This window comes from Oscarella lobularis, chromosome 2, assembly GCF_947507565.1.
Source record: "Oscarella lobularis chromosome 2, ooOscLobu1.1, whole genome shotgun sequence".
In the NCBI taxonomy this organism is placed as follows: Eukaryota; Metazoa; Porifera; class Homoscleromorpha; order Homosclerophorida; family Oscarellidae; genus Oscarella; species Oscarella lobularis.
In genome coordinates this window covers 2,083,016-2,110,910 of record NC_089176.1, presented here as the reverse complement: position 1 = coordinate 2,110,910, position 27,895 = coordinate 2,083,016, and the positions used below count along the sequence as shown (strand labels likewise).

Genomic DNA, 27,895 nt, shown 5'->3' with positions numbered 1-27,895 from the left:
GATAAGAACAGTGCAGAGTCATACGAGCGCCATTGTTTTAGTAGCAGCGTCGGGATGCGTCTGCTAGTTCTGCTAAGTGTTCTTAGTCTTCTGTGCTGTTGTTCTAGGTAGGATCTTGACACTTATCGTACATTTACGTGGCCATGGTTCCCATCGTCATTTTTTTTATTAGCGAATCAGCAGAGAGCAGCTCAGGTTCAGGTGAGAAAGGGATCGATATGGACGCTTGAGATTTCATTTGAATGGTTTTTACTTTATTCAAGGCGAGGGAAGTGAAGATGGCTCGCTTTGCTGGAGCACGTGGATCGATCGAGACGATCCGTCTGGAACCGGTGACTGGGAAGTGCGTTCATCAATAATCAAGGAAAACTACGTTTTGTGCGACGAACCGACCGAGATAGAGTGCCAAACGAGCGGAGGTACAACAGACTTCGAATATCACTCTACCGTACGTTTGAGAGCAATTGTTCCTTTGTTGGTCTGCAGGAATTAGCTTCTCTGAGACAGGACAAGATGTAATTTGCGCTCTAGACGTTGGACTTGTCTGTCAGAACCAGCATCAGAAACGAGGACAATTATGTCTCGACTACCGTGTCCGCTTTCTCTGCCCTTGCAAAGAAGTCGTTCAGAAACTCCCTCCTGCGAAGAGTAAGATGCACAGTGTTGGGCGTAATGCGTGAAGAGAAACCGACGTGGTCGTTCTTACTAGAGTGCGGAGGTGTGGTCGCCGCTGAGGTGTCTTCTCTCGGCCAGTTGTTTATCAGCGAGCCGTTGAACCTGTCATTTGAATGCGAATGGCGCATTCGTACGAAAAAGAATCAGCGCGTTCGCTTTCTTGCGACGTCGTCCAACTCGTACTTTCAATCGCAATTTTACGTCTACGACGGCGAGTCCAGAAAGGCACCGCTTCTTGCGCATCAGGGTCGTTACGGTCGATTCTTTAAGACGAGACTCGTGTCGTCGGAGCAGACAATGACACTGTTTGTGCAAGGCTCTGCGGGCGACTCAGTCGTCCGTCGATTAGATATCTTTTACACGGCTATCGAAGGTATAGTCTCGATTGCCACTAGAGAACTATTCGAGAAGCTGTATCTCTCTCCTCATTTTTTAGCTCCACAGAATTTGCGATTGTGCGACTTTGAACGCGACTCTTGTGGATGGAATTTGGAGAAATCCGATTGGACGAGAGGTTCGCTACTGTCTAGATCTATTACGCTTTACGTCCGAAATCCTCTTCTTAAGCGCGATTAACTAAGCAGTAATTTATTAAGCCAAGTTTCTCTTTGCGGTTGACTTCGTGGTTAGAAAAATCCGGTTTTTCTAACGATCAAGAGGATTTGGGGGTGGGTTATTTCTGCGTATCCTCTGGGATTTACCGGCGATTTGCTGGGAATGGAAGCGGACGTAATCCATGCTCATTGGGTTCATGCGGGCTTGTTGCTTAAACCGCCAGAGAAAGGCCGTTGCATGTGTACTAAAAAAGACGCGTCGGCACCATTTTGGTTTCTGACTAATCAATTTTGTCCTTTGTGTGATTTCTTTTGGCAGTGGATTACAGTACGTTACTTAATGACGAATTGCACCGCGACACCGAGTCACAATGCGAGAACAAAGCGTGTGAGCCCTCCTATCTATACTTCAGCTTTTCATTTCAATATTCATACTTATATTTATTTTTATATTTATCAGATGGTAGTATTAAAACTTTGTTTTGAGATTATTTCTTTTCTTAGCGAATCGCTTAAATTTAGTGAAGATGTCTTCAGCGTCCAATTGCTCTGCAAGAGATACTTTTGCAGACGTCCGAAGTTGTGGTGTTACCTTGATTAGTCCTCTGATGAAAGAGGCTCTTTCGATGTGCTTGACTTTCGATTACCTTCTTCACCTGAACGCGTCCGTCTATCTTCGCGTTGATCTTCTTCGCATTGGAGGGCGCCCATTTGCGTCGCTAAATTTTCGCGGAACGACAGCGAACTGCTGGCGCACCGCGTTTCTAAAAATTCAGTACAACGTGAAGTTTTACGTCAAGTTTCACGTCACCGGTTTGACAGAGACAAACTGGAATACGGGCGACATCGCAATTGATAACGTGAAGAAAATCGCTTGCACAGATAGTGAGTAGGACAAAGCAAAGACGCGTCTAATAAGCTTTTTTTTCTACACAGACTTAGACTGCGCCTTTGGAAACGAGAGAACGTGTCCCGTGCGGGTTTCAGATGGAAGTGGAGCGTGGTCGCGTATTCCTTCATCTACACCTTCTCCTCCTTCTGTTGAAGTCAAAAAGCCAAGCCGTCCTAGTTTGTTTGGCTTTTGATCTCTAAACGTTTGCTTTGCTTACCCAGTCTACGTTTCTTTTTAGAGTGGAAAAGCGCCGGATGCTGGCGACAGCGCGATCCCTTATTTCACTTTGTGTCTCTCGAAAGTCACATTGATTTGCTTCCGACCTATGCCACGTTCCACTTTTCAAGAGCCGAGAAGCGATGCGCCGTAGTTGCAGCAGCGTTGGGATACAAGCAATTCTTTCTCGGCTACCATTATTTTACTCAGTGCCTCGTTGCTCAGAAGGGTCTAGAAGCACTGCCCCTTGAGGCAAGTGAAGGCTGTGGGCAGTTTAGCTATTATAACCCTTTGTTATACAAAATGTTCAATTTGACATCTTCGAACGCACGTTGGCATATCGAAAGCGGAAAAAAGGACGGCGGTACACGAAGTCAAATTGACTAAACCTAATAGACGTTTCACCGTGTTTTGTCTTAGATTCTGTTTACCTTTTTATCTTGCCGAAAAGGCTGGTTTACCGACGACCTTTTCTTACCGTGGTTTTGATGCCATCGTCGTTCTATAATGTGGCAGGTAAAGTGTGCATTGCGTTTCGCTACAAGACGACGTTTAGCGACTCTCGCGTCATTGTGACGGAATATCATGTTGGCGGATCGAGAAGTCGCATTGCGTGGAAAAAATCCCATCAATCACTCTCGACGACAACGTCGTCGTGGCAAACGGCTATTTTTGAGATCCGGCTACTTAGCCAGATTACTCAGAGGATACGGATTTATCCGCACTACGACGTTATGCGCTACTTCGGCGGATCGTTTAGTGTCAAGAACATAAAGATCGTTTTTCCTTACGCAGAAGGTTATACGTGCGCGTCTGCGACAAAAAAAAAACTGATTTGACCGTTTCTCTAGCATCCAACTGCTCACTAAGAGACGGGTCGTTCTGTGGATGGGAAACCGGTCCTAAACCACTCGTGCCATTCGACGTTCATCGTGAGTTATGTATATGCGTCAGTCGCTCTAAATTCTTATTGTGTCTTAGAATCGAATAGCTATGTGCAACTAAACTCTCATTATCGAAGTCATAAGCTCTATGCTTTTATAAAGAGCGCTCTGGTATCACACGCCAAGTATCGATGCTTCTCCTTCCAACACCGATCGACAAGCGACCAATCGTTCAACTTGGGTTGGGGTCGACGTGTCCAGCTCCTGGTCGACGGCAACGTTCACGTCGATCGCGAATTGAAGCAGGCGAATCGATCGCTTCGTGTGATACCATGGCAACTGGAACTAGTGGAGATTCCTCGCTTCCTGCCAGATTCGTTGGTTCAAATTCAACTTCTCTTGTGCTCTCGATGCGACATCGATTTGAAGAATTTCGTGTTCACATCTCAACCGTGCACTGCAGGTACTGTGGGGACGTACATAACGTTGATTTTCTACCCCGTCGTTTCAGACGTAGATGAATGTGCAGTGGATGAGAAAAACAATTGCTCGCATACGTGCGAGAATACCTTTGGCGGCTACGTGTGTTCCTGTCCGTCCTCCTACCAAAAACTCGAATCGGACAACCGCACGTGTCAATGTATACCACACGACGTTTTCGCGTTCCTTCAGTGTATTATCATTGTATTAGATCAATGCACTCCTCCTTGCGGAAGCAGTCAAACGTGTACGGACCGCAATCGGTGTGTTTGTCCTGAGGGCTATTTCGGCTATCGAGACTGCTTAATAGGTGAGAATGGCTTTGTCTAGCCGTTCGTGACCGATATAATAATTTACTTCTCGCTGCAGGGTGCGGCGAAAACGTAACGCTTCTGACAAACGCATCCGGAACGATCAAACTCGACTTGACCGTTCCCTCTATACGCTACACCCATGCCACTTCAGGCTTATCGTGCTTGTGGGCCATTCGTGCTCCTCCCAATCAACGAGTTGCTATTGAATTTGTCAAGTTTCAGTCACGTATGGGTTATCGTTGCAATCAGTACAACGTCTCTGTGAGCAGCAGCAAAGATCGTTCGCTGTCGTCGCTAGCCAACACGGTGACGGCTTGCTCAACTCCACCGTCGAAAACATATATATCAGAAGGCAATGAATTGTTTGTTTCATATCACGCGTTAGGACTCACGAAGTTCTTGAGATATTGGCCGGCTTTTGTTACAAAATACCACTTCACGGGTTTGTTGCACGGAGCTGTTTGACTTCTTTTTAGAAGTTATTTGCTATAGGTGATTGCGTCAGCAGTTGCGTCGATCTTCAGTGGTGGCAAACGTAATTTTTCTTAGTCTGATAATCTGATAGATACGCTACGTTGGTGCGATTTAATTATTAGGTGCTGTCCGACGTACGTTGTTGCGTCGCCGAACGTACTTCGTCAAGGCTCGAAAGCAGATATTCACATTATGACGCAAGGAATTAGGGACTTTTTGAATCTTCAAGCTCGCCTAGTTTCCAATTTTGATGTGGCATTGACGTCGTTACCTATGAAGCCGTTGGGTTCGAACATTAAAAATGTTTAATAGTCCTCAATTCTAGTTGTCTTTGATTTAGAAAATGGATATGGTTTGGCAAGCTTTGAGGTTTGTTTTTTAATTACTGAAGTTTTAGTCCTAGTACGTTGAGTACGCGTATAGATTCCTGAAGATTTTCGTCCTGGAAAATATCAGTTGGTGATAGACGGCATTACGTCCGATAACATAACTCAGCTAAATGGAATGACTGATGTTGGAGTGACTGCAAGCGGACCGGTAATTTTCGTCCAAACGGACAAACCCGTCTACAAACCGGGACAGCAAGGTTACGAACAGATTTTTTGGAGTGGAAATCACGACTGACGTGCATATTTACTCCTAGTGAGAATGCGAATAATTGCACTCAATTACGCAATGAAGCCTTACTCGGGAAATGTAAGTACGGTACTGCGTTTGTTTTCTACTAAACTGACTCTTGACTGAATGCACAGATTTCAGTTGAAATTGCTGTGAGTCAAACGACGCGAGAGTATGCCACTTCTTTTATACCTTTATGTACAACACGTCTAGGATGGCAAAGGAACTAGAGTTTTACAATGGGCTCAGCTGAGGGCAAGCAATGGTAGCATTGCTTAATGCTAGTACACATGCCTGCTTTTGTCATGTTGCTTTTTTAAACTTAGGCGTTGTGCGTCTATCGTTTCATCTGTCTTCAGAGCCGGTGGCTGGATCATGGACAGTTTTTGTCTATGCTCTTTATTCTTGGACTATCGATGTAAGTGACCAGTGGCCGTTTATTGACCTTCTTTCTAGTCTGTTATTTGCAGCCTGTTTTGATAAACGAGGCATGCTTTGCCGTTCAGGAATACGGTATTATTCCGTCGTGCATTTGCATGCACCGGTCTCTAATAATAGCTTAATTTTATTAGTCTTACCCAAATTCGAAGTCGACCTTCTTCTGCCAGAATACATTCTTTCCGACGATCAGCTTCTTAGCGGGACCGTAATAGCAAGGTTGTGTTGTATTTCACTATCGTTTTACCTATGCAAGCATTTATTTGAAACTAGGTACACGTATGGGAAACCAGTGAAGGGTCAAGCGTGCCTTCACGTTACCAGCGTTCATCAGAAATTCTTCAGTTACAGCTACTCTCCATCGAAGGAGACGGTGTGCATAAAGGTAAACTTGTAAACTTGCGTTTGTTTTTTTGAAGTTTTATTACTTTTACTCGTTCAGACTAATGGATCGACAGAGTTTGCTATAGATACTGCCGTTTTAGTTCGAAAATGGTTTTCCGGATCGTTTTCGTTTAGCCCCGATTACTATGCACCGATCGCGTTGGAAGTCAACGTTACTATAACAGAACAAGGAACGGGAGCAATTGCAAATTCTTCACGAATTGTCACCGTCGCTCGTCAGCCCTACGCCATCAAGTTCGTTCCTGGAACTTCGTCGTATTTTACTCCAGGGCTTCCTTTTACAGTAACGGTCAGCGGAAAAGAAATAGAAAGTTTTGCTTTGATGTAGCATTGCTTTCTGTAAAGATATCCATTGTGCTTCCTGATCTTCGGCCGTTTCTAAATCGTACTTTGCTGCATGTGGGAATCCGCGGCAATGGAAGAAAAATCAGTTCGACGACAGTCGAGGCAGTGAACGGCAGCGTTCAATTTCACGTCTACGAAGAAAGCAATCTTTTCTTTAAAAGCATGGAAATAACGGTTAATGTGATCACTGCTAAGAGAGATCTTGCATGGATAGTCCCGTGCCTTAATTTTCTAGGCGAAGTTTTCGGTAAAACGGAATCAATTTTTGGCTACTCATTCACTCAAGCCAAGAGAGTCGGTTGAGAGTGCAAGCGTCTTGTCATTGACGTCGTCAGAACTTGTTTTACAGGTAAGCTAAAAAATTAATTTTTGTGCGTTAGTTGATTGCTATTGTGTTATGTTCAGCCCGGCAACGAAACTTTTATTGACATCTTGTCAAGTCGGCCACTTGCGACCGATTTTCACTTCCTGGTTACTTTTGTCCTTTTGATTTAATATACTTTTTTGAAATTTGATTGTAGATTGTAGCAAGAGGAGAGATATTTCGTTCTTGGAAGTCGCCTATGCAGTTTAGACCTTCAAACGATTACGCTGGACTTCACGAATCGCAACTGGCAGTGAACGTTTCGTGCGCTCTAGCACCAAGCTTTTATCTTGTCGCTTACTACGTCGGCGATAATAAGATGGGAGTTGGAACCGCTGTCAAATTTCAAGTTGCTCGATGCTTTCAGAATGAGGCACGCATGTTAACCGACTGCTATATTTTATTTATTTATTGATTTTTTATTAGGTTAATATCAGTTTTAGCACCAATATGTCAAGACCTGCAGATCAGGTTCAGTTGTCGGTGAAGGCAGCGCCGTTTGCGCACGTGAGCGTGACGGCCGTGGACAGAAGCGTCTATCTCGTACCGTCTGCGTGTAGCGGGAGTCATTTATCAGCTGAATATGTACGAATGACTCTCTATAGGATGCCGGGGGTAATTCAACTTTCCTCGTAGGTCCTCTCGGCTGTAGAATCATATAACTCCGGTTATAGCGACGACACGAACAGCGCATTGATGCTGGAACTGATCAGCGGTAGCTCCAGCGGCAGCGGTATTGGCGATGGATATCTCGTTAATGATGATCTTTTCTGGTGGAAATCGTGGTGGGCTGACGTCGATCTGCCTGAATTCCTGAAGGTGCTTTTGCACTTTTAATGTGCAGCATTTTCACTCTACATAATTGGTCCAACAGAATCCGGGCTTGGCGATTATAACAAATTTAAAACTATCAACAGATTTTCATTTTGTCAAGCGACAGATAGGAGGTACATCGTAGCACTAAATTCTCTGAGTCGTGTGAACCAATGATCTTCTCTACTTTAGGTTCAGGTTCTCAGCTGATACAAGGTTCCGGTTCCGGCGACGGATCGACCGACCGCGGCCGGGCGTCTGTTCGTCGAGTTCGTTCGTATTTTCCTGAAGCGTGGCTCTGGGACGATCGGCAAGCAGAGTGAGAACATGAAAATAAATCTTTTAAAACGCATTGCCTAAGTCTTCTTTTTCAGCTCCGATGGAAATGCCGTTTTTAACGTGACTGTTCCCGATACTATTACTACGTGGATTGCTGACGCGTTTGCCGTGTCGTCGTCATCTGGCTTTGGCTTGGCCCCTGCCCCCGCTCGACTCGTCGCTTTCAAGCCATTTTTTGTTTCTCTCAGTTTGCCATATTCTGTCATTCGCGGCGAAGAAGTCGCTATCCTGGTCACCGTCTTCAATTACTTTTACGAGGACTTGAACGTACTGCGCAAAGTGTGGCGAACCTTCCTCAATAATTGATATTTAGGTTCTCATTGTGTTGGATGCGCAGACAGGAGGATTTGAATTCATTGGAAATGCCAGCGATGTGCCTATCTTCATATCAGCGCAGAACAGTCGCACTGTCCGTTTTCCAATTGTACCGCTACGACTTGGGCAAGTTCCTCTCAGAATAACAGCATATTCTACAATCGAGTCCGATGCTGTTATAAGAATGCTTTTTGTCGAGGTATGACACGGAAAAATTACTACGGTCTATTCTTTTTTAACTACATTGTGTTTATAGCCAGAAGGAAAAGAAGAATCGTATTTTTCAAGCGTCTTGTTAACCGGAAATCAAACGGAATCATTTAACCTTTCTCTTCCCTCGGCCATCGTCAATGGTTCCGTGAAGGGAGTGGTGTCAATTAGCGGTACACGTTATCAGCAGGGCGAGTCATTTCTTGTAGTCTTACTTTGTTTTAGGGGATTTTATGGGACCGGCGCTCGCCTCCTTAGGTGGCCTGCTCGTCAGGCCGTACGGTTGTGGAGAACAGAATATAGCCTCTTTTTCTCCATCTGTTATGGTTAAACGATACCTTCAAGTAAATGGGTTGCTTACAGATGCAATCGACCGAAAGGCTACTCGGTATATGCAAATAGGTGTGTATGGAAGTCACGCAAGCTCGTTGCGCACTGTTTTTATCAATATTGGTTTCCCTTTATATATAGGTTATCAGAGACAACTGACATATAAGCGAAACGACTACTCCTACGCTGTCTGGGGACAGCGTTCTTCGTTTGGAAGCACATGGTATACTATCGTTTTTATTTTCATTTCTTTTGTCGCTGATAAAGCTTTGTTCATAGTCTAACGACGTTTGTTCTCCGGGTCTACGCTCAAGCGTCGTCCGTTATGTATATTGATCGCACTGATATGGCTCAGTCTGCATGCTGGATTGTGAATCAGCAGCAGTCAGACGGGTCTTTTGTTGAACCCGGTAATTGCTATCATTTAACGGTAAGGTATTGTTCTAGCCACTTCCAGCTTTCTTCCACTTTGACCAGTTGATAAAATGTTTTGGTAGTGTGGTCGGGAAAACTTGCCCGTCGCCTTGACCGCTTACTCTCTGATGACGCTTGTTGAAGTGAATTCTGTTGTCGTAAGATGGCTGCTCTATTTGTGTATAAAATGATTTTTTGATTTTATTTTTGTAGAAATTGACGTGCAGTAAACCGTTGACTAGCGTAATTTCCAGTGCCGTTCACTACTTAGAGTCAACTATACGTTTACAAACGAACGTGTATTTGATGGCGCTTACTGCGTATTCTTTGGTCGTTGGAAACGACGTAGAAGTGGCCGATGTTCTGTTGAAAAAACTAGAAAAGGCAGCTTACATCAAGGGTTAGAGCAGTATAGCTAGAGAATGCAGAAAAATGAGCGCGCAAAATTACAAACTAATGTTCAGATTCACAGAAGTATTGGTTGTGTAGCAGAGAGTATTACTCTGGCTACGTCTCTGCCGGATCTATTGAAACCACAGCCTACGTCATGCTTGCCTACATTGAAAAGGGTGATATTTTTTCTGCTATTCCTATACGAAATTGGCTCCTGGCTCAGATGGACGCCAGGGGAGGATGGAGATCAAGTCAAGACTCAATCATCGCACTGATGGCTCTTTCGTTGATGTCAAGAAAAACTGGCGTGCTAGACGAAAGCTCGGCTCTTGCTATAGAGCTAAACGTTGCGGGAAAGTTTCATCAAGAGGTGTCTATTAATAGTCGCACTGCGATTATCACCCGCCGGTTTGAGGTACGTGATGAGCTAGTCATAAAAAGGTCGTTTGTACACAAGCTCTTTCTTCACAGATTCCGGTGCCTTCAACACTACAAGTTCAATCTATGGGTAACAGAGCGGCGTTGGTCCAGGTATGCATGTAGATATATGTATGAGCTATCAGTTTATGAAATCCGTTTGTTTTAGGCTACAGTCACCTACAACGTTCCTCTTTTGGCGCCGGGGTTGTCGTTTCAAATAAACACGACCATTGAGAACAGATTGCAAGCGGAAGGAAACGTAGTGCCTTTTAATGAATCAGTCCGATATGACGACAACCGTTTGGAATTGAGAACGTGTGTTAGGTATCTTTTATTGTTCTTTTTTCTTGCGACCTTGCTTATAGCGCTGTCTAAGATGGAATCGCAAGTCCGATTCTAGCATGTGTATCGTCGAAATCGGTTTCCTCTCTGGATTCAGTGTTGACAAAGACGGACTAAGCAAGGCGAGTCTTGTACCAAAATATTGCATGAATATTGCCTTGTTAATCGACGCCTTTTTACGTTCAGCTAACTAACGACAACGAAATTTTACTTCAGCGGTACGAAATTGAAACCAGAAAACTTGTTTTGTATTTTGACGAGGTGCTCAAGATGATAGCAAGTTGCTTTTTTCCTAATAGCGTGGCTTTTTCTTAATCAGATTCGTTCTGATCGAATGATCTGCTTTGACACCTTCTTTCAAAGATCGAATTGCGTGTCGAAGCTCCAACCGGCTTTTATTCAAGCTTACGCTTACTATGAACCGGGTACAGAAAAGATTTATATACAGCGATATGGAACAATTGAACCGTTAATTGCGTTGACTACAGATTTTATGACTACAATCTCTTACAATCCGCCAGCGACGATTTCCGCTTCATTGGGCGAATGCAAGGCACCAGGTGAACTAGACGAACTTGCTGACGAAGAATCGTCTTCATCGGAACAGAACGAGTCACTTACGGCGCCCACTCTGAAGACAACACCAGAAGAGGGTAAGCCTGAGTAAACGACGTATCGAATGATCGGTTTGTTGTACACACGTACTTTTCTGTACAGATGAAGCCCTCTTAGATTCTTTCTGAATTTCTGCAATCTTGTTTCTTTGTTTAGCTGCATGCTCTTTGACTTGGTCTGTTGGCTATACCGTACTGGTAGAGTACAACAGTGTAACTGTTGGTGTCGTTTTTGTCTTTATTGCGCTTTCTTGATTTGTTAATTGTCTTTCTTGCTTCGTTTGAAATTAGAGAGCAAGAGCGGCATGACTCGGCATAACCGCTGTCATGCAGCTATATAATCCGTGCTTGGACATAATTACTAGACTACAAATGGATTGGTAGGACTATTCGTGAGACTACTGTACTCGAGCTGCCCTGGGACAGCTGGGAAAGCTGGGAATGGCTTGACCAAGCAAACAGTCGATGTGAGTGTCGTCAGAGGCGCGAATAACGTCGAAAGCTTAACACTGAAGCTTCAAATAGACCTTTGACGTTTATACCGTTGGTCTTGTACTGTTTTTTCTGCACTCTGCATCAATTTGAGAAAGCTTTGTCCGATGGTCAATGAACACGCCTCCGCGATTTAACGTGCGCGCCTACGCAACAAACGCGTCGTCGAAAGCGCCGAAACTTCACAAGTGAACCGCTGAGGTTCGTGCTGCTAGTCCTGTACGGTTTCTTTCACGACGTCCAAACCACAGGATCCTAGCTTGAAGCGAGATCGAATCAGAACTCTGAGCAGGATGAGAATGTGTGATGGGATGCAGAAACCGGATAAAACCAGTGCAGAGTCGATGCGAGCCGGCAGTGCAGCGCCAGAATGCGTCAGCTACTAGTAGTTCTGCTAGGTGTTCTTAGTCTTCTGTTCTGTACGACTAGGTGCGATCTTGACACTTATTTTACAGCTATACAAGGAGTTCTTACTTTTTTTATTAGCGAATCAGCAGAGGTCAGCTCAGGTACGTGAGAAAAAAAGATTAGTACGGACGCTTGACATGGCTTCATTCAAATGATCTCGACCTTGCATAAGATGAGGGAAGTGGCGAGGACTCGCTTTGTTGGGGCTCGTGGATCAATCAAGACAATCCGTCTGGAACCGGTGACTGGGAAAAGCGACCATCAATAGAAAGCCACATTTCGTGTGACGAACCCACCGATATAGAGTGCCAAACGAGTGCAGGTAGCGTAGCCATCGACTCTCGTTCTACAGTACATTTGCGAGCAAGCGTTCTTTTGTGTGTTCTACAGGAGTGCCCTCCTCCGAGACAGGACAAGATGTAACGTGCTCTCTAGGCGTCGGATTTGTCTGCCAGAACCAGCATCAGAAACGAGGAGAATCGTGTCTTGACTACCGCGTCCGCTTTCTGTGCCCATGTAGCAAAGAAGTCATCAAGGAACGCCGTGCAAAGAGTGAGACGCGCACAGTTTTTCGGGCTTAGAGAGAGAGAAACGCATATGGTTGGTCGTTCTCATGCATTGTTCTAGAGTGCGGAGGCGTGGTCGACGCTAAAGTGTCTTCTCACGGCCAGTTGTTCATCAACGCGCCGCCGCTGAACCGATCGTTTCAGTGCCAATGGCGCATTCGTGCGAGAAAGAATCAACACGTTCATCTTATTGTAAAATCGTCTTCCTCGTACTTTCGATCGCTATTTTACGTACACGACGGCAAGTCCAGAAAGGCGCCGCTTCTGTTTCGAAAGAGTCGCTACCGTCGGATCGGCGAGAGGAGTTTCGTGTCGTCGGAGAAGGCAATGACATTTTTTGTGCGAGGTTTCGCTGGCGACTCGATCGTCCGTCAATTAGATGTCTTTTACATGGCTATTGAAGGTGTGGTCAACTATTAGAAAGCTATTCAAATTGTCATCTCTCTATTTTTGCTTCTGCAGCTCCAGAGAGTTTGCGATCGTGCGACTTCGAACGCGACTCTTGTGGCTGGAACGTCGAGGAATCTGATTGGACGAGAGGTTTGTCAAATGTCTAGATCTATTGCGCTTTACGTCTGGGAATCCTTTCTGAAACAGCAGAAAGTTAATTAGACAAGTATTCTCTTGCGGTTGACTTTGTAGATCCGCGGTGTGGGGATATTGCATGGGGAAGGTGGAAATTACCGGTTAACTCCGATGTAGCTTACGGTACTTGGCGATGATTCGCTTCAATTCTTGTAGCCTAGGGGACGTGCACCACGCGTGCACATGTAGATCTCTAACCGTGCGCGCTGGCGTATTAAACCACCAGGAAAAGGCCGTAGCATGCGATAAGCGGCGCTATAAGATTGCACTTAATAAGTTTTTTGTCTACTCAATTTTTTGGTCTTTTCTCTTGGCAGTGGATAACAGGGCTCTACCCAATGACGTTGAATTGTACCGTGATTCCGAGTCACAATGCAAGAATCGAGCATGTGAGCCCTTCATCTATGCTAATTAGCTTTTTATTTTATTATTGATCTTCCTCCATTTATTTTTTATCAGAAGGTAATAGTAACTTTGTTTGAGATTATTTCTTTTTAGCGAATCGCCTCGTTTTAATGAAGATGCCTTCAGCGCCCAATTGTCGTGCAAAAAATCCTTTTGCAGACTTCCAAAGTTGTGGTGTTACCTTGATTAGTCCTTTGATGAAAGAAGCTTTTTCGATGTGCTTGACTTTCGACTACCTTCTTCACCTGAACTCGTCCGTCTATCTTCGCGTTTATCTTCTTAACATTCAAGGGCGCTCAATTACGTCGCGACGTTTTCGCGGCACGACAACAAACTGCTGGCGCACCGCGTTTCTAAAAATTAAGGACAACGTGAAGTATCGCGTCAAGTTTCACGTCTTCGGTTTGACGGAGACAAACTGGAAGACGGGCGACATCGCAATTGATAACGCGAAGAAAATTGCTTGCACAGATAGTGAGTAGGACAAAGCAAAGACGCGTCTACTAAGCTTTTTTCTACACAGACTTAGACTGCGCCTTTGGAAACGAGAGCACGTGTCCCGTGCGGGTTTCAGATGGAAGTGGAACGTGGTTGCATACTCCTTTATCTACTCCTTCTCCTCCTCCTGTTGAAGTCGAAGCGCCAAGCGATCCTAGTTTGTTTTGCTTTTGATCTCTAAACGTTCGCTTTGCTTATCCGATCTACGTTTCTTTTTAGCGTGGAAAAGCGCCGGATGCTGGCGACAGCGCAATTCCTTATTCCACTTCGTGTCTCTCGAAAGTCACATCGATTTGCTGCCGACTTATTCCCGGTACTACAGCGGTTCAAGAGCCGAGAAGCGATGCGCCGTAGCTGCAGCGGCGTTGGGATACAAGCATTTCTTTCTCGGCTACCAAAACTTTGCCCAGTGCCTCGTTTCTTCGAAGAGTCTAGACGCACTGTCTCTTGAAGCAATTCAAGACGACTGTAGGTGGCATAGCTATAACGCTGTGTACTACAAAATGTTCAATTTAACATCTTCGAGCACAAGTTTGCATAACGAAAACGGAGAAAAGGACGGCGGTACTCGAAGTCAAATTAACTAAGTCTAACCGTCGTTTCAACCGTGTTTTGTTTTAGATTCTGTTTACCTTTTTACCTTGCCGAATAAGCTGGTTTACCGACGATCTTTTCTTACTGTGATCTTGACGCCATTTTCGTCCTATAATGGGGTAGGTAAAGTGTGCATTGCGTTTCGATACAAGACGACGTTCAATGACTCTCGCGTCATCGTGACGGAATATGATGTTGACGGATCGAGAAGTCGCATTGCGTGGGACCAATCACCGTCGATGTCGTCATCGTGGCGAACCGCTATTTTTGAGATCCGGCTAGTTGGCCAGATTACTCAGAGGATACGGATTTATCCGCACTACGACGTTATGCGCTACTTTGGCGGATCGTTCAGTGTCAAGGACGTCAAAGTCGTTTCTTCTTGCGGAGAAGGTTATACGCGCGCGTCGTTCTATCTGCGACAAAACTCATTTGACCGTTTCTCTATAGCATCCAACTGCTCACTCGGATACGGGTCGTTCTGTGGCTGGGAAACCGGTCCTAAGCCAAGCGTGTCATTCTACGTTCGTCGTGAGTTTCGTTTTAATTAATGCGTCAGTCACACTAGGTTCTTATTGTTTATAGATTCGAATGGCTATGTGCGACTAAGCTCTTATCGTGGAAGAAATAAGCTCTATGCTTTTATAAAGAGCGCTCTGGTACCACACGCCAAGTATCGATGCTTCTCCTTCCAACACCGATCGACGGCAAACCAATTATTTAACTTGGGTTGGGGTCGACGTGTCCAGCTCCTTGTCGACGGAAGCGTTCACGTCGATCGCGAATTGAAGCAGGCGAATCGATCGCTTCGTGTGATACCATGGCAACTGGAACTAGTCGAGATTCCTCGCTTTCTGCCCGATTCGTTGGTCCAGATTCAAATTCTCTTGTGCTCTCAATGCAGCATCGACTTGAAGAACTTTGTGTTCGCATCTCAACCGTGCATTGCAGGTACTTGGGGACGTACATAACGTTGATTTTCTACCTCGTCGTTTCAGACATAGATGAATGTGCAGTGGATGAGAAAAACCATTGCTCGCATACGTGCGAGAATACCTTTGGCGGCTACGTGTGTTCCTGTCCGTCTTCCTACCAAAAACTCGGATCGGACAACCGCACGTGTCAATGTATACCACACGGCGTCTTCGCGTTCTTCGAATGTATTGTCATTGTATTAGATCAATGCACTCCTCCTTGCGGAAGCAGTCAAACGTGTACGAACTACAATCGGTGTGTTTGTCCTAAGGGCTATTTCGGCTATCGAGACTGCTTAATAGGTGAGACTGGCTTTGTCTAGCCGTTCGTGACCGATAAATATATTACTCTCTGCAGGGTGCGGCGACAACGTAACGCTTCTGACAAATGCATCCGGAACGATCCAACTCGACTTGACCGTCCCCTCTTTACGCTACACCTATGCCCCTTCAGGCTTATCGTGCTCGTGGGCCATTCGTGCTCCTCCCAATCAACGAGTTGCTATTGAATTTGTCAAGTTTCAGTCACGATTGGGTTATCGTTGCAATCAGTACAACGTCTCTGTGAGCAGCGAGAAAAATCGTTCGCTGTCGCCAGCCAACACGGTGACGGCTTGCTCGACTCCACCGTCGAAAATATATATATCAAAAGGCAATGAATTGTTTGTTTCGTATCACGCGCTAGGACTCATGGGGTACTTGAGATATTGGCCGGCTTTCGTTACAAAGTACCACTTCACTGGTATGTTGCGCGGAGCTTTTGTTTGTCTTCTTAGGAGAACTGTTTGCTATAGGTGATTGCGTCAACAGTTGCGCCGATCTTCAGTGGTGGCAAACGTAATTTTTCTCAGTCTAATAATCTGCTAGATAAGTTATTTTTGTGCAATTTAATTATAGGTGCTGTCCGACGTACGTTGTTGCGTCGCCGAACGTACTTCGTCAAGGCTCGAAAGCAGATATTCACATTATGACGCAAGGAATTAGAGACTTTTTGACCCTTCAAGCTCGCCTAGTTTCCAATTTTGATGTGGCATTGACGTCGTTACCTATAAAGCCGTTGGGTTCGAACATCAAAAATATTTAACGGCGCTCAAGTCTAGTTGTCTTTGATTTAGAAAATGGATATGGTTTGGGAAGCTTTGAGGTTCGTCGTTTAATTACTACAGTGTTAGGCCTAGTACTAACGTTGAGTACGCGTATAGATTCCTGAAGATTTTCGTCCTGGAAAATATCAGTTGGTGATAGACGGCATTACGTCCGATAACATAACTCAGCTAAATGGAATGACTGATGTTGGAGTGACTGCAAGCGGACCGGTAATTTTCGTCCAGACAGACAAACCCGTCTACAAACCGGGGCAGCAAGGTTACGAACAATCATTTCGGTTCGGAAATCACGACTGACGTGCATATTTACTCCTAGTGAGAATGCGAATAATTGCACTCAATTACGCAATGAAACCGTACTCGGGAAACGTAAGTACTGCGTTTGTTTTCTACTAAACTGACTCTTGACTGAATGCATAGATTTCAGTTGAAATTTCTGTGAGTCAACGACGCAAGAGTATGCCACTTCTTTTATACCTTTATGTGCAACACGTCTAGGATGGCAAAGGAACTAGAGTTTTACAATGGGCTCAGCTGAGGGCAAGCAATGGTAGCATTTTTTATAATAGTACACATGCCTGCTTTTTTGTCAAGCTGCTTTTTTTTTACTTAGGCGTCGTGCGTCTATCGTTTTCTCTGTCTTCAGAGCCGGTGGCTGGATCATGGACAGTTTTTGTCTATGCTCTTTATTCTTGGACTATCGATGTAAGTGATCATGAAGTGCCCGTTTTTACCTTCTTTCTAGTCCGTTATTTGCAGCCTGTTTTGATAAACGAGGCATGTTTCACAGTTCAGGAATATGGTGCTTTTTCGTCGTTCATTTGCATGCACCGGTCTCTAATGATAACTTTATTTTTTAGTCTTACCCAAATTCGAAGTCGACCTTCTTCTGCCGGAATATATTCTTTCCGGCGATCAGCTTCTTAGCGGGACCGTGATAGCAAGGTTTTGCTACGTTTCGATGTCGTTTTACTCAAGCATGCATTTATGACTAGGTACACGTATGGGAAACCAGTGAAAGGTCAAGCGTGCCTTCACTTTACCAGCGTTCATCAGGAATACTTCAGTCGCCGTTACTCTCCATCGAAGGAAACGGCGTGCATAAAGGTAAACGTGCATTTTACTTATGGAATTCCATTATTTTTATTCATTTCAGACTAATGGATCGACAGAATTTGCCATAAATACTGTTGTTTTAGTCCGAAAATGGTTTTCCAGCTCGTACAACCTCGATTACTACGCACCGATCGCGTTGGAAGTCAACGTCACCGTAACCGAACAAGGAACGGGAGCAATTGCAAATTCTTCACAAATTGTCACCGTCGCTCGTCAGCCCTACGCCATCAAGTTTGTTCCTGGAACTTCGTCTTACTATACACCAGGGCTTCCTTTTACAGTAACGGTCAGCCTAAAGAACTTAATGTTTTTTGTTTGATTCAGCATTTCTTTCTGTAAAGATATCCATTGTGCTTCCTGATCTTCGGCCGTTTCTAAATCGTACTTTGCTGCATGTGGGAATCCGTGGCGATGGAAGAACAATCAGTTCAACGACAGTCGAGGCAGTGAACGGCAGCGTTCAATTTTTTGTCTACGAGGAAAGCAACCTCTTCTATAGAAGCATGGAAATAACGGTGAATGCGATCACTGCTAAGAGAGATCTTGCATGGATAGTCCTTGCCTTAATTTCTAGGCGAAGTTTTCGGTAAAACGGAATCACTTTTCGGCTACTCATTCACTCAAGCCAAGAGATTCGGTTGAGAGTGGAAGCGTCTTTTCATTGATGTCGTCAGAACTTGTTTTACAGGTAAGCCAAAAAATTGTATTTTTGTACATTAGTTGTGTTATGTTCAGCCCGGCAACGAAACTTTTATTGACATCTTGTCAAGTCGGCCACTTGCAACCGATTTTCACTTCCTGGTTACCTTTGGCCTAGTTTTTTATTGATACATTTTTTTGAAGTTTGATTTTAGATTGTAGCAAGAGGAGAGATATTTCGTTCTTGGAAGTTGCCTATGCAGTTTAGACCTTCAAGCGTGTACGCTGGACTTCACGAATCGCAACTGGCAATGAACGTTTCGTGCGCTCTAGCTCCAAGCTTTTATCTTGTCGCTTACTACGTCGGCGATAGAAAGATAGGGGTTGGAACCGCCGTCAAATTTCAAGTTGCTCGATGCTTTCAGAATGAGGCACGCATGCTGACCGACTACGATATTTATCATTGAATGTTTATTAGGTTAACATAAGTTTCAACACGAACACGTCAAGACCTGCAGATCAGGTTCAGTTGTCGGTGAAGGCAGCGCCGTTTGCGCACGTGAGCGTGACGGCTGTGGACAGGAGTGTCTATCTCGTACCGTCTGCGTGTAGTGGAAGTCATTTATCGGCTGAATACGTAAGATTGACTCTCTGTTGAATGCCGGACGGTTGTAATTCAACTTTCATCTAAGGTCCTCTCGGCTGTAGAATCATATAACTCCGGTTATAGCGACGACACCGACAGCGCATCCACGCTGGAACTGACCAGCGGTAGCGGCGATGGATATCCAGTTAATGATCTTTTTTGGTGGAAATCTTGGTGGGCTGACGTCGACTTGCCTGAATTCCTAAAGGTGCTTTTGCGCTTTCAATGGGCAGCATTTTCAATTTTACATAATTGGTCCAACAGAATCCGGGCTTGGCGATTATAACGAATTTAAAACTATCAACAGATTTTCGTTTTGTCAAGCGACAGATAGGAGGTTTATATATTCTCTGAGTTGTGTACACCAATGACCAACGATCTTCTCTACTTTAGGTTCAGGTTCTCGCAGTGAAGATTTCGGTGACGAATCGGACGGCCTGGCGTCTGTTCGTCGAGTTCGTTCGTATTTTCCTGAAGCGTGGCTCTGGGATGATCACCAAGCAGAGTGAGAATTAACATGAAAATAAAACCTATAGAAACGCTTTGTCTACGTCTTTTCTCAGCTCCGATGGAAATGCCGTTTTTAACGTGACTGTTCCCGATACTATTACTACGTGGATTGCTGAGGCGTTTGCCGTGTCGTCGTCATCTGGCTTTGGCTTGGCCCCTGCTCCCGCTCGACTCGTCGCTTTCAAGCCCTTTTTTGTTTCTCTCAGTTTGCCATATTCTGTCATTCGCGGCGAAGAAGTCGCTATCTTGGTCACTGTCTTCAATTACTTTTACGAGGACTTGAACGTACTGTGCAAAGTGTGGCGAACCTTCTTCAATAATTGATATTTAGGTTCTCATTGTGTTGGATGCGCAGACAGGAGGATTTGAATTCATTGGAAATGCCAGCGAAGTATCTGTCTTTATATCAGCGCAGAACAGTCGCACTGTTCGTTTTCCAATTGTACCGCTACGACTTGGGCAAGTTCCTCTCAAGATAACAGCATATTCCACAATCGAGTCCGATGCTGTTATAAGAATGCTTTTTGTCGAGGTATGACACGGAAGAGTTACTACGGTCTATTCTTTTTCAACTGCAGTGTGTTTATAGCCAGAAGGAAAAGAAGAATCGTATTTTTCAAGCGTCTTGTTAACCGGAAATCAAACGGAATCATTTAACCTTTCTCTTCCCTCGGTCATCGTCGATGGTTCCGTGAAGGGAGTGGTGTCAATTAGCGGTACACGTTATCAGCAGGGCGAGTCATTTCCTGTAGTCATACTTTGTTTTAGGGGATTTTATGGGACCGGCGCTCGCCTCCTTAGGTGGCCTGCTCGTTATGCCGTACGGTTGTGGAGAACAGAACATAGCCTCTTTTTCTCCATCTGTTATGGTTAAACGATACCTTCAAGTAAATGGGTTGCTTACAGATGCAATCGACCGAAAGGCTACTCGGTATATGCAAATAGGTGTGTATATATAGAAGTCATGCAAGCTCGTTGGGCAATTATTGGAATTCCGTCTATGTAGGCTATCAGAGACAACTGACATATAAGCGAAACGACTACTCCTACGCTGCCTGGGGACAGCGTTCTTTGTTTGGAAGCACATGGTATACTATCGTTTTTATTTTATTTTATTTTGTTACTGATAAAGCTTTGTGCATAGTCTAACGACGTTTGTTCTCCGGGTCTACGCTCAAGCGTCGTCTGTTATGTATATTGATCGCACTGATATGGCTCAGTCTGCATGCTGGATTGTGAATCAGCAGCAGTCAGACGGGTCTTTTGTTGAACCCGGTCGGTGCTATCATTTAACGGTAAGATATTGAATGTTGCTTGTAGCCGCTTCCACCTTTCTGCTAGTCCTGGCTATCAGTTGAAATAATATTTTGTTTTGGTAGTGTGGCCGGGAAAACTTGCCCGTCGCCTTGACTGCTTACTCTCTGATGACGCTTGTTGAAGTGAATTCTGTTGTCGTAAGATGGCTGCTCTATTTATAGAATAATCTTCGATTTTATTTCTAGAAATTATCGTGCAGTAAGCCGTTGACTGGTGTCATTTCCAGTGCCCTTCGCTACTTGAAGTCAACTTTACGTTCGCAAACAAACGTGTACTTGATGGCGCTTACTGCCTATTCTTTGGTCGTTGGAAACGACATAGAAGCGGCCAATTTTCTGTTGCAAAAACTAGAGAAGGAAGCGTACGTCAAAGGTAAGAGCGGTAGCCAGAGAATGCAGAAACCCACAGACAATATAATGTCCAGATTCACAGAAGTATTGGTTGTGTAGCAGAGGGTATTACTATCGCTACGTCTCTCCGGGATCTATTGAAGCCACAGCCTACGTCATGCTTGCCTACGTTGAAAAGGGCGATATTTTGTCTGCTATTCCTATACGAAATTGGCTCCTGGCTCAGATGGACGCCAGGGGTGGATGGAGATCAAGTCAAGACTCGATCATCGCGCTGATGGCTCTTTCGTTGATGTCAATTAAAACTGGCAAGCTAGACGAAAGCTCGGCTCTTGCTATAGAGCTAAACGTTGCGGGAAAGTTTCATCAGCAATTATCTATTAATAGCCGCACGGCGATTATCACCCGCCGGTTTGAGGTACGTGATGAGCTAGTCATAAAAAGGTCGTTTGTACACATGCAAGCTCTTTCTTGACAGATTCCGGTGCCTTCGACACTACAAGTTCAATCTATGGGTAACAGAGCGGCGTTGGTCCAGGTATGCATGTAGATATACATGTATGAGCTATCAGTTTCTGAAATCCGTTTGTTTTAGGCTACAGTCACCTACAACGTTCCTCTTTTGGCGCCGGAGTTGTCGTTTCAAATAAATACTACAATACGGAACAGATTGCTAGCGGAAGAAAACGAAGTGCCATTTGATGAATCAGACCGATATGACGACAACCGTTTGGAATTGAGAACGTGTGTTAGGTATCTTTTATTATTCCTTTTTTCTTGCGATCTTGCTTATTGCGCTATCTAAGATGGAATCGCAAGTCCGATTCTAGCATGTGTATCGTCGAAATCGGTTTCCTCTCTGGATTCAGTGTTGACAAAGAGGGACTAAGCAAGGCGAGTCTCGTATCAAAATATTGACTATAGTCTTGTTACGTCTTTTTTGCGCTCAGCTAATTGACGACAACGAAATTTTACTTCAGCGATACGAAATTGAAGCTAGGAAACTTGTCTTGTATTTTGACGAGGTGATTTGAGGTCGAGATCGGAGACATGCTATTTTTTTTCTAATCCCGTGTTTTATTTCTCGGTCAGATTCGTTCAGCTCGAATTATCTGCTTTAACGCCTCCTTTCAAAGATCGCATTGCGTGTCGAAGCTCCAACCGGCTTTCATTCGAGCTTACGCTTACTATGAACCAGGTACAGAAAGCGATTTTGACAGCGATGCGAAAAAATTAAATCATTCTATCTAATTCAGATTTTATGACTGTGATATCCTACGACCCGCCAGCGACGATTTCCGCTTCATTGGACGAATGCAAGGCACCAAGTGAACAAGACGAACTTGACGAAAAAGAATCGTCTTCATCGGGACAGATCGAGTCACTTACGGAGCCCACTCTCAAGACCACATCGGAAGAGGGTAAGCCTGCGTGTGCGCGTATCGGATGACAGGGTTGTTAACAGTACGCTTTTCTCCAAAGATGAAGCCTTCTTGGATTCTTTCGTCTGAATTATGCTATCTTGTTGCATGCGTTTAGGATTTGTTGCAGCAGTCGGTGTCCTGGTTCATGATGTATTTCTCTTTGTTGCGCTGTTTTTGCTGATAGTACGTAAAAAATTGAGCTGAAAACGGTTAGTCAGTCCATACATCTATGGCACAGTCTATGGCACCTTATGGCACCAGTCCAGAGCAGTCCAGAGCAGGGTCCAGAGCCAAGAGCCAAAGTCTCATTTAGCGCACGTTAAGAACTCAGACTCTACAAATTCACTGCAGTTAGCGCGGTAATTTCTCGCACTTTCAGGCTTCTTTCACGTTGAGCAATGTTCTAGATTCTCGCGGTGGCTTTGTCCTTCTCCTACAGTGACGCATTTCTACTTGGTAGAAACGGTGGCGTACAATGAAAAGGAAACAGCGCTTCCTGAAAAGTAAGCATTGCTTTCAGGGATTTGCGAGGGCGACCGTCCTCTAGAATCCCTGCTTTCATCAGAAAATACCAGAGTTGAATCACGTGACGGAACTCTAAAAGGTTCCTCCAGCCCATCTGGCTCTTGCGACCGCAGTCCTACGGCGAAGGAACGCAGTAAAAGCGAATCAAGCAAAGAGTCGGTGTGAGCCGAAGTCAATTCAAACTCTAAAATCGTTTACCTTCAGAGAACATCCTACCGGATCTTTCGACGACATCCAAATCGTATTCCACGCGCTTCTCTGCGACGACTGGAACTTTGAGCCTGGTGATACTGCTCGTCATAAGGTCGGAATTTTTTTCGGAAGCCCTTTACTCCATTCTTGGTCGAAAGCGGCGGTTGAGATGGAAACCATGCGAGTTCTTTCTATTTGCCCATTATATATAATTAATTAAATAATAAAATATTTTAGATCGAGTCGAGATAATATGGTTGAAATGATCGGCTGCCTGACGCTGCCGGCGACGGCACTGTCCCAAAGAATTCCTTACAAGTACGCTGTAACTAAGAGCGGAAGCTTTGGCAAGAGTAAACCTCCTCCTGACGAATGGGAGTTTCTACGCCAGGGAAAGCACGGTGGGGTCGTAAATCGCCTTCTGCAGGTGTCAAATTTACGTAGCTTTGCCGAAGGTTGTGCCAGTTTAATTGATTGCGAACTATGATATTATGTAGTGACACTGCCGTCTTCTAGGCGTCTATGAGAAATACGACGGCGTTATTCGTTCACTTCCTGAGCCATTAAGACGAGAGAGGAAGCCGTCGACGTCCGTCTCTCTTTCCATGGCTCGAGTTGTCGAGGATCGCGAATTGGCTATAGAACATTTCTTTCCCAAGTGGCGAGGCTTCTGCTCTTCTCAACTTCAAACTGGCGATGTGATGTCGACTCAAGAGGCCATTGAGCGTTTCTACGCTGTCGTTGACGGCTTGAGCAATTTGCCCGTTGTCGATGGCAAAGGGCACAAAGCGGAAGCATTTCGTCCTGACGGACTGAGTGTCCATAAGGTACAGTGAAGCGCTGCGTTTATGTTAAGGCACCTTATTCCGCCGGGTTTAGTCTGTCGTAGAATTTAATCCGCCGAAGTTCTTAGCACGTTACCGTTCTCGTGTTCTAAGAGGCTGTAGGAAAATAGCGTGTGACCTAGTCGCAGTGTCTTTGAGAGCGAACCGTAGCCTAAGCCCTAAGCCTCAAGCGTTTGCTTTTACATTTGTGCGTTTTTTAAGACTTTTTATTTCTTCTCGTGCAGGTTCTCAAAAAGATTTTTTTCGACAAAGTAGTGGGCCTGAGTCGATTGGTACCTCCCAACATTGGCGCAGCGCAACGCAAAGTTGTATCCGCGCTTTCCATCGCCGTCATTTTTCGTCACTACAAAGTCGACGTCGGAGCTTTTGGACTGAGCGTGGCATTAACAGCCTGCTTTGTTCTTCCGTTTGACTTGCAGCTTCGCAGATGTCCTGTGTTTGAAGCCATCAAGGCAGAATTTCCGGACAAAAAGTAAGTTCGTAAATGGGGGAAGCGTAATAGAAAATTTAGCTTGCGTACTCATTATTATGCTGTAGATAAATTTGCTTCATGCCGTTATTGTTTTGGATTTGCAGGTTGCTTCTTGATGTGGTTTTAGCCGTTTGCACGTCTCTATCGCAAAGTGCCAAGCCCTGCCATGACTGGATTTTGGCAATGCCACTCGTTCATTTCTTGAGTGACGCTGCCACTCCATTTGAGTATCCTTTCAAGGCAGTTAGCCAGGCTAAGCCTGACTGGTGGGGTTTATGCGGCATAGGCAGCAAGGAAGGAGACTTAAAACACTTGCAGAAGGAGTAAGGGTTTCGTCGTGCGCATTTTAGTGAAATTTAATCTGACCACCTCTAGGACGAAGGAGGCTTTTGAGAACTGCGCTAATCGCCTTTTAGTTCTCGATCCGTTCCTTCAGAATACAATACTGCATGCCTGTCCCTTCTCCGCGCTCAAAGACTGGATTAAGCCTCTCCATCCGACAAATGTGATTAAAGCAATCGTTTTGAGACAAGACAGCTGGTCTAAAGCAGGAAAAGGAAGAAGTGATTTGGTATAGGATGCCTGCATGGAATTTAGATAGTTGGTTGTAACAGAGCTTTAGGTGGAATTTCTTACATCGTCGCTTGACAAGCTGGTGATATTGCTTGGTCGAGTAACAGCTACTGACGAGTGCGAAAATTAGCGCATTTTCTTTATCGAATTTGACGGCATTTTGTAGGGTGACGTACTGTCTTGCAGTTTCCGGCGTGGAAGCAGGGATCGAACTTCTGTCTCTTCTGTGCGACCGACGTATGAAGGAAAGCGTGACGCATTTGATAATTGTGACGCTGACTCGCCTCATTTTTTCGTGCGTGAACGCTGTTCGTCGAATGGAGCAGCATAGAGTCGTGAGCGACGAATATCCTGTGGATGAGAGTTTGAGAAACGTCAGTCAGTCAATATCTGGTTGGATATCGCGAAAAAGCCAGCCAAAAGATCTAAGAAATTATTTGAATGCAAGACTGTTTGTATCTAATGCACGATGAAGTCATTTACTTAGTATTTCAGATTTGGAACGAAATTATCGAATGCAGTGATGTGTTTGAAGAAGAACGGTTACAATCGTCGTTTCAATCGTTTGTGGAAGAGGAGCTGAAATCTTTCGACGTAAAGTTTATTTGCCCCTATATAATTGCTAACCGAAGTGAAACTCTTTGTAGGCGGACAGTGTTTCGATTATAGTAGCGTACGAAGCGATGTATCGCGTTCCAAGAATTTGCTCGTTTCTTCTTAATTATCTGGAAAGAATGCTGGAAATAGCTATCAACAACGTTTCAATTGTACATCACGCATGGCACTCACTCTGCCATTTCACATATTAATTTAAACGGGAGCTTTGTTTCCTTTATAGGCGAGTAAGAGCGGCCAGGCAGCGTTCAATGCCCTTCTAAGGCTAGCTATGCAAACGTGTGAGGAAAAGGGAAAGGCTCCGTGGCTTTTGCAATGGCTTTATGATATCAGCAAAGGAAAAGATGACAATCTCGACTGCTCACAGTGCTCAGATCTTAATCGTCAACTGGCACAACTGAGCAAGCGCGCTGAAACGGAAGGAAAGAGTCTAGAAAACGCTTTATCAGCGACCCAGGTTCTTGGAATTTAGCTTGTTCTGCGTTTGCCTGACTTCAGTATGTTAGAGAGAACGGGACGACTTGCTTAGTAGCCTTGCAGAAAAAACAGCAATTATTGAGCAGCTTCAAGAACGAGTTGAATCTCTTACCGTAGGCAACTTTCACGAACTCGATCGAGTTGGGTCATCATAGGCTCTGATGCTATTTAGGAGAAAAACGAAGATCTGCGCTCGTCCCTTGTTATGAAGGAAGATCGTCTATCTCTTTCCGATACGCAAGGTGAAGTTGAAAGGTACCGTTTGAGATGTCAGGAGCTGGAGGAGGCTAATAGTCAGCTGAACTCACGACTTCGTGATTCCGAAGTATCTACTCAGAGCCTTTCTCTGACTAACTTATTCATTTTCGTGTTCTTTATAGAGTGTCATTCAAGATGAATCCAGAAAGGCGAAGAATAGCGAAGAAAGGATGCAGCGCCTCACCAAAGAGTACCAAATTGCGCTCGGGCGATGCAAAGAGCAAAAGGAGCAGATTGAAAAATATCAGCGTTATGGCGACTTTCTCCAAATTCCAGTTGAAGACGTGGAAATGACGGGAATTGAAATGGGGCATGGATCGTACGGAGGTACGCACAGTTATTAATATTTTAGATAAAGGTAGACGTGGGTGAAATGGTTCGGCCTACTCATTATTATACACTTAATTAACCGAGTGATATAAAAATAGTCGCATTGCTCGTTCATTCGATGTCTGCTTAATTAATTATCTGTACTGTAGGAGTGCAAGTGGGAATCTGGCGTGGTAGTCACGTTGCTGTTAAAGAGTTGCACGAGTTTATTGACGCAGAGCGAAACTTGCTCTTATTTCGGCAAGAAATGGAAATTAGCAGTTGGGTGCACCATCCCAACATCCTGGCCATTTGCGGCGTTACATTTCGCAACGATGAACCCATGAGAATCATCACTAATCTGCTTGAAGCTTCTTTATATGAAGTCATTGAAAAGACCTCGAGATTGAACTCGAGGTTAAGTTTGAGAGAGCAAGTTGACCTTGCAATTGGAATGGCATCCGGCATAACGTACCTTCATCAGCTTCGTCCCGATCCAGTGTTGCACGGCGACATCCGCTCTTCAAACATTCTTGTCACTCCGCTAATGGGGGCGCAGATAGCTGATTTGGGAACGGCTCGACTTGAAAAGGGTAGTCTCTCAGCTGGACCACATAGTCCCGAGTACGCTGCTCCAGAGCGGTTGCAACCGGTCGCTCGTACAGGACTCTATACAGCAAATACACAGTGGGCGGATTTATATAGTCTGGGCGTCACGATCATTGAATTAATGACGGGTGAATTTCCGGCGAAGAGTAGCCGTCATACTCAAGTAGCCCGTGTTTCACACGAGGAAGTCAGACATCTTTGCTATACTCTAATACAGGAGGAGCCTCGAACTCGTGGTGAAGGACAAAGCTGCCTGAAAACTTTGCAGAACGTGAAAGAGAACGATAAAGAGTATGGGAAGTGTCCTCCAAAGCGAATGGTGAAAGGAAAGTATCATAATGACTGCGGCGAACTGACTTTTGTTGAGTTGTCCTAGAACTGCTTTGTACTGCTATTTTTACATTCCTTGTTTTTGATAGTTTGTTTATGATGCAATTAACGCGAAAGCTCTAGGCGACGGACCACTAACATAGCATGCTATATTCAACTGCAACCAAGTTCGCAAGTGATCAATTAATTAGGATACGCTGCAGTCGAACGG

At 44.8% G+C, this 27,895-nt stretch overlaps 3 protein-coding genes across 4 annotated transcripts; all 3 read left to right on the top strand.

The window, feature by feature from the left end:
- The first annotated feature begins 26 nt into the window (after positions 1–26).
- LOC136183688 (CD109 antigen-like) lies at positions 27–11,190 on the top strand. Its single transcript, XM_065970407.1, has 52 exons — positions 27–107; positions 173–201; positions 264–419; positions 487–648; positions 710–1,048; positions 1,112–1,189; positions 1,549–1,617; positions 1,734–2,114; positions 2,166–2,297; positions 2,360–2,701; positions 2,758–3,135; positions 3,189–3,269; positions 3,319–3,684; positions 3,733–3,861; positions 3,913–4,011; positions 4,071–4,457; positions 4,508–4,550; positions 4,612–4,775; positions 4,830–4,858; positions 4,913–5,075; positions 5,133–5,185; positions 5,242–5,259; positions 5,321–5,372; positions 5,434–5,525; positions 5,578–5,620; positions 5,680–5,764; positions 5,819–5,930; positions 5,988–6,239; positions 6,296–6,469; positions 6,531–6,644; positions 6,701–6,766; positions 6,817–7,032; positions 7,086–7,244; positions 7,296–7,478; positions 7,534–7,606; positions 7,665–7,791; positions 7,847–8,078; positions 8,125–8,325; positions 8,383–8,509; positions 8,562–8,738; positions 8,808–8,889; positions 8,946–9,096; positions 9,164–9,238; positions 9,294–9,480; positions 9,545–9,888; positions 9,945–10,004; positions 10,060–10,217; positions 10,270–10,357; positions 10,422–10,496; positions 10,555–10,660; positions 10,724–10,888; positions 10,953–11,190. The coding sequence occupies exons 1-52, from the start codon at positions 55–57 to the stop codon at positions 10,976–10,978; spliced, it is 7,653 nt and encodes a 2,550-aa protein (XP_065826479.1). The 5' UTR covers positions 27–54; the 3' UTR covers positions 10,979–11,190.
- A 307-nt stretch (positions 11,191–11,497) lies between these two features.
- LOC136183689 (CD109 antigen-like) lies at positions 11,498–22,692 on the top strand. Its single transcript, XM_065970408.1, has 53 exons — positions 11,498–11,542; positions 11,593–11,770; positions 11,828–11,850; positions 11,922–12,071; positions 12,140–12,301; positions 12,377–12,718; positions 12,778–12,855; positions 13,218–13,289; positions 13,399–13,779; positions 13,829–13,960; positions 14,023–14,367; positions 14,425–14,790; positions 14,848–14,928; positions 14,983–15,348; positions 15,396–15,524; positions 15,576–15,674; positions 15,730–16,113; positions 16,166–16,208; positions 16,269–16,432; positions 16,487–16,515; positions 16,574–16,736; positions 16,794–16,846; positions 16,898–16,915; positions 16,976–17,027; positions 17,091–17,182; positions 17,237–17,279; positions 17,338–17,422; positions 17,473–17,584; positions 17,634–17,879; positions 17,935–18,108; positions 18,168–18,281; positions 18,329–18,394; positions 18,448–18,663; positions 18,711–18,869; positions 18,925–19,086; positions 19,143–19,215; positions 19,272–19,383; positions 19,442–19,673; positions 19,720–19,920; positions 19,978–20,104; positions 20,157–20,333; positions 20,395–20,476; positions 20,533–20,683; positions 20,768–20,842; positions 20,891–21,077; positions 21,130–21,473; positions 21,534–21,593; positions 21,651–21,808; positions 21,862–21,949; positions 22,006–22,080; positions 22,148–22,253; positions 22,312–22,476; positions 22,538–22,692. Exons 2-53 carry the CDS (start codon positions 11,712–11,714, stop codon positions 22,564–22,566), a joined length of 7,602 nt encoding a protein of 2,533 aa, XP_065826480.1. The 5' UTR covers positions 11,498–11,542; positions 11,593–11,711; the 3' UTR covers positions 22,567–22,692.
- A 99-nt stretch (positions 22,693–22,791) lies between these two features.
- LOC136183325 (uncharacterized) lies at positions 22,792–27,818 on the top strand. Of its 2 annotated transcripts, none has more exons than XM_065969923.1 (18): positions 22,792–22,838; positions 22,887–22,982; positions 23,084–23,159; positions 23,209–23,376; positions 23,434–23,651; positions 23,713–24,023; positions 24,266–24,513; positions 24,618–24,836; positions 24,889–25,084; positions 25,136–25,203; positions 25,253–25,529; positions 25,582–25,680; positions 25,734–25,853; positions 25,925–26,158; positions 26,208–26,291; positions 26,351–26,503; positions 26,559–26,763; positions 26,916–27,818. In XM_065969923.1, the coding sequence occupies exons 2-18, from the start codon at positions 22,955–22,957 to the stop codon at positions 27,728–27,730; spliced, it is 3,519 nt and encodes a 1,172-aa protein (XP_065825995.1). In that variant the 5' UTR covers positions 22,792–22,838; positions 22,887–22,954; the 3' UTR covers positions 27,731–27,818. The 2 variants fall into 2 exon arrangements, with proteins under 2 accessions (XP_065825995.1, XP_065825994.1); XM_065969922.1 differs by having other exon boundaries at positions 23,045–23,159.
- Positions 27,819–27,895: the final 77 nt, after the last annotated feature.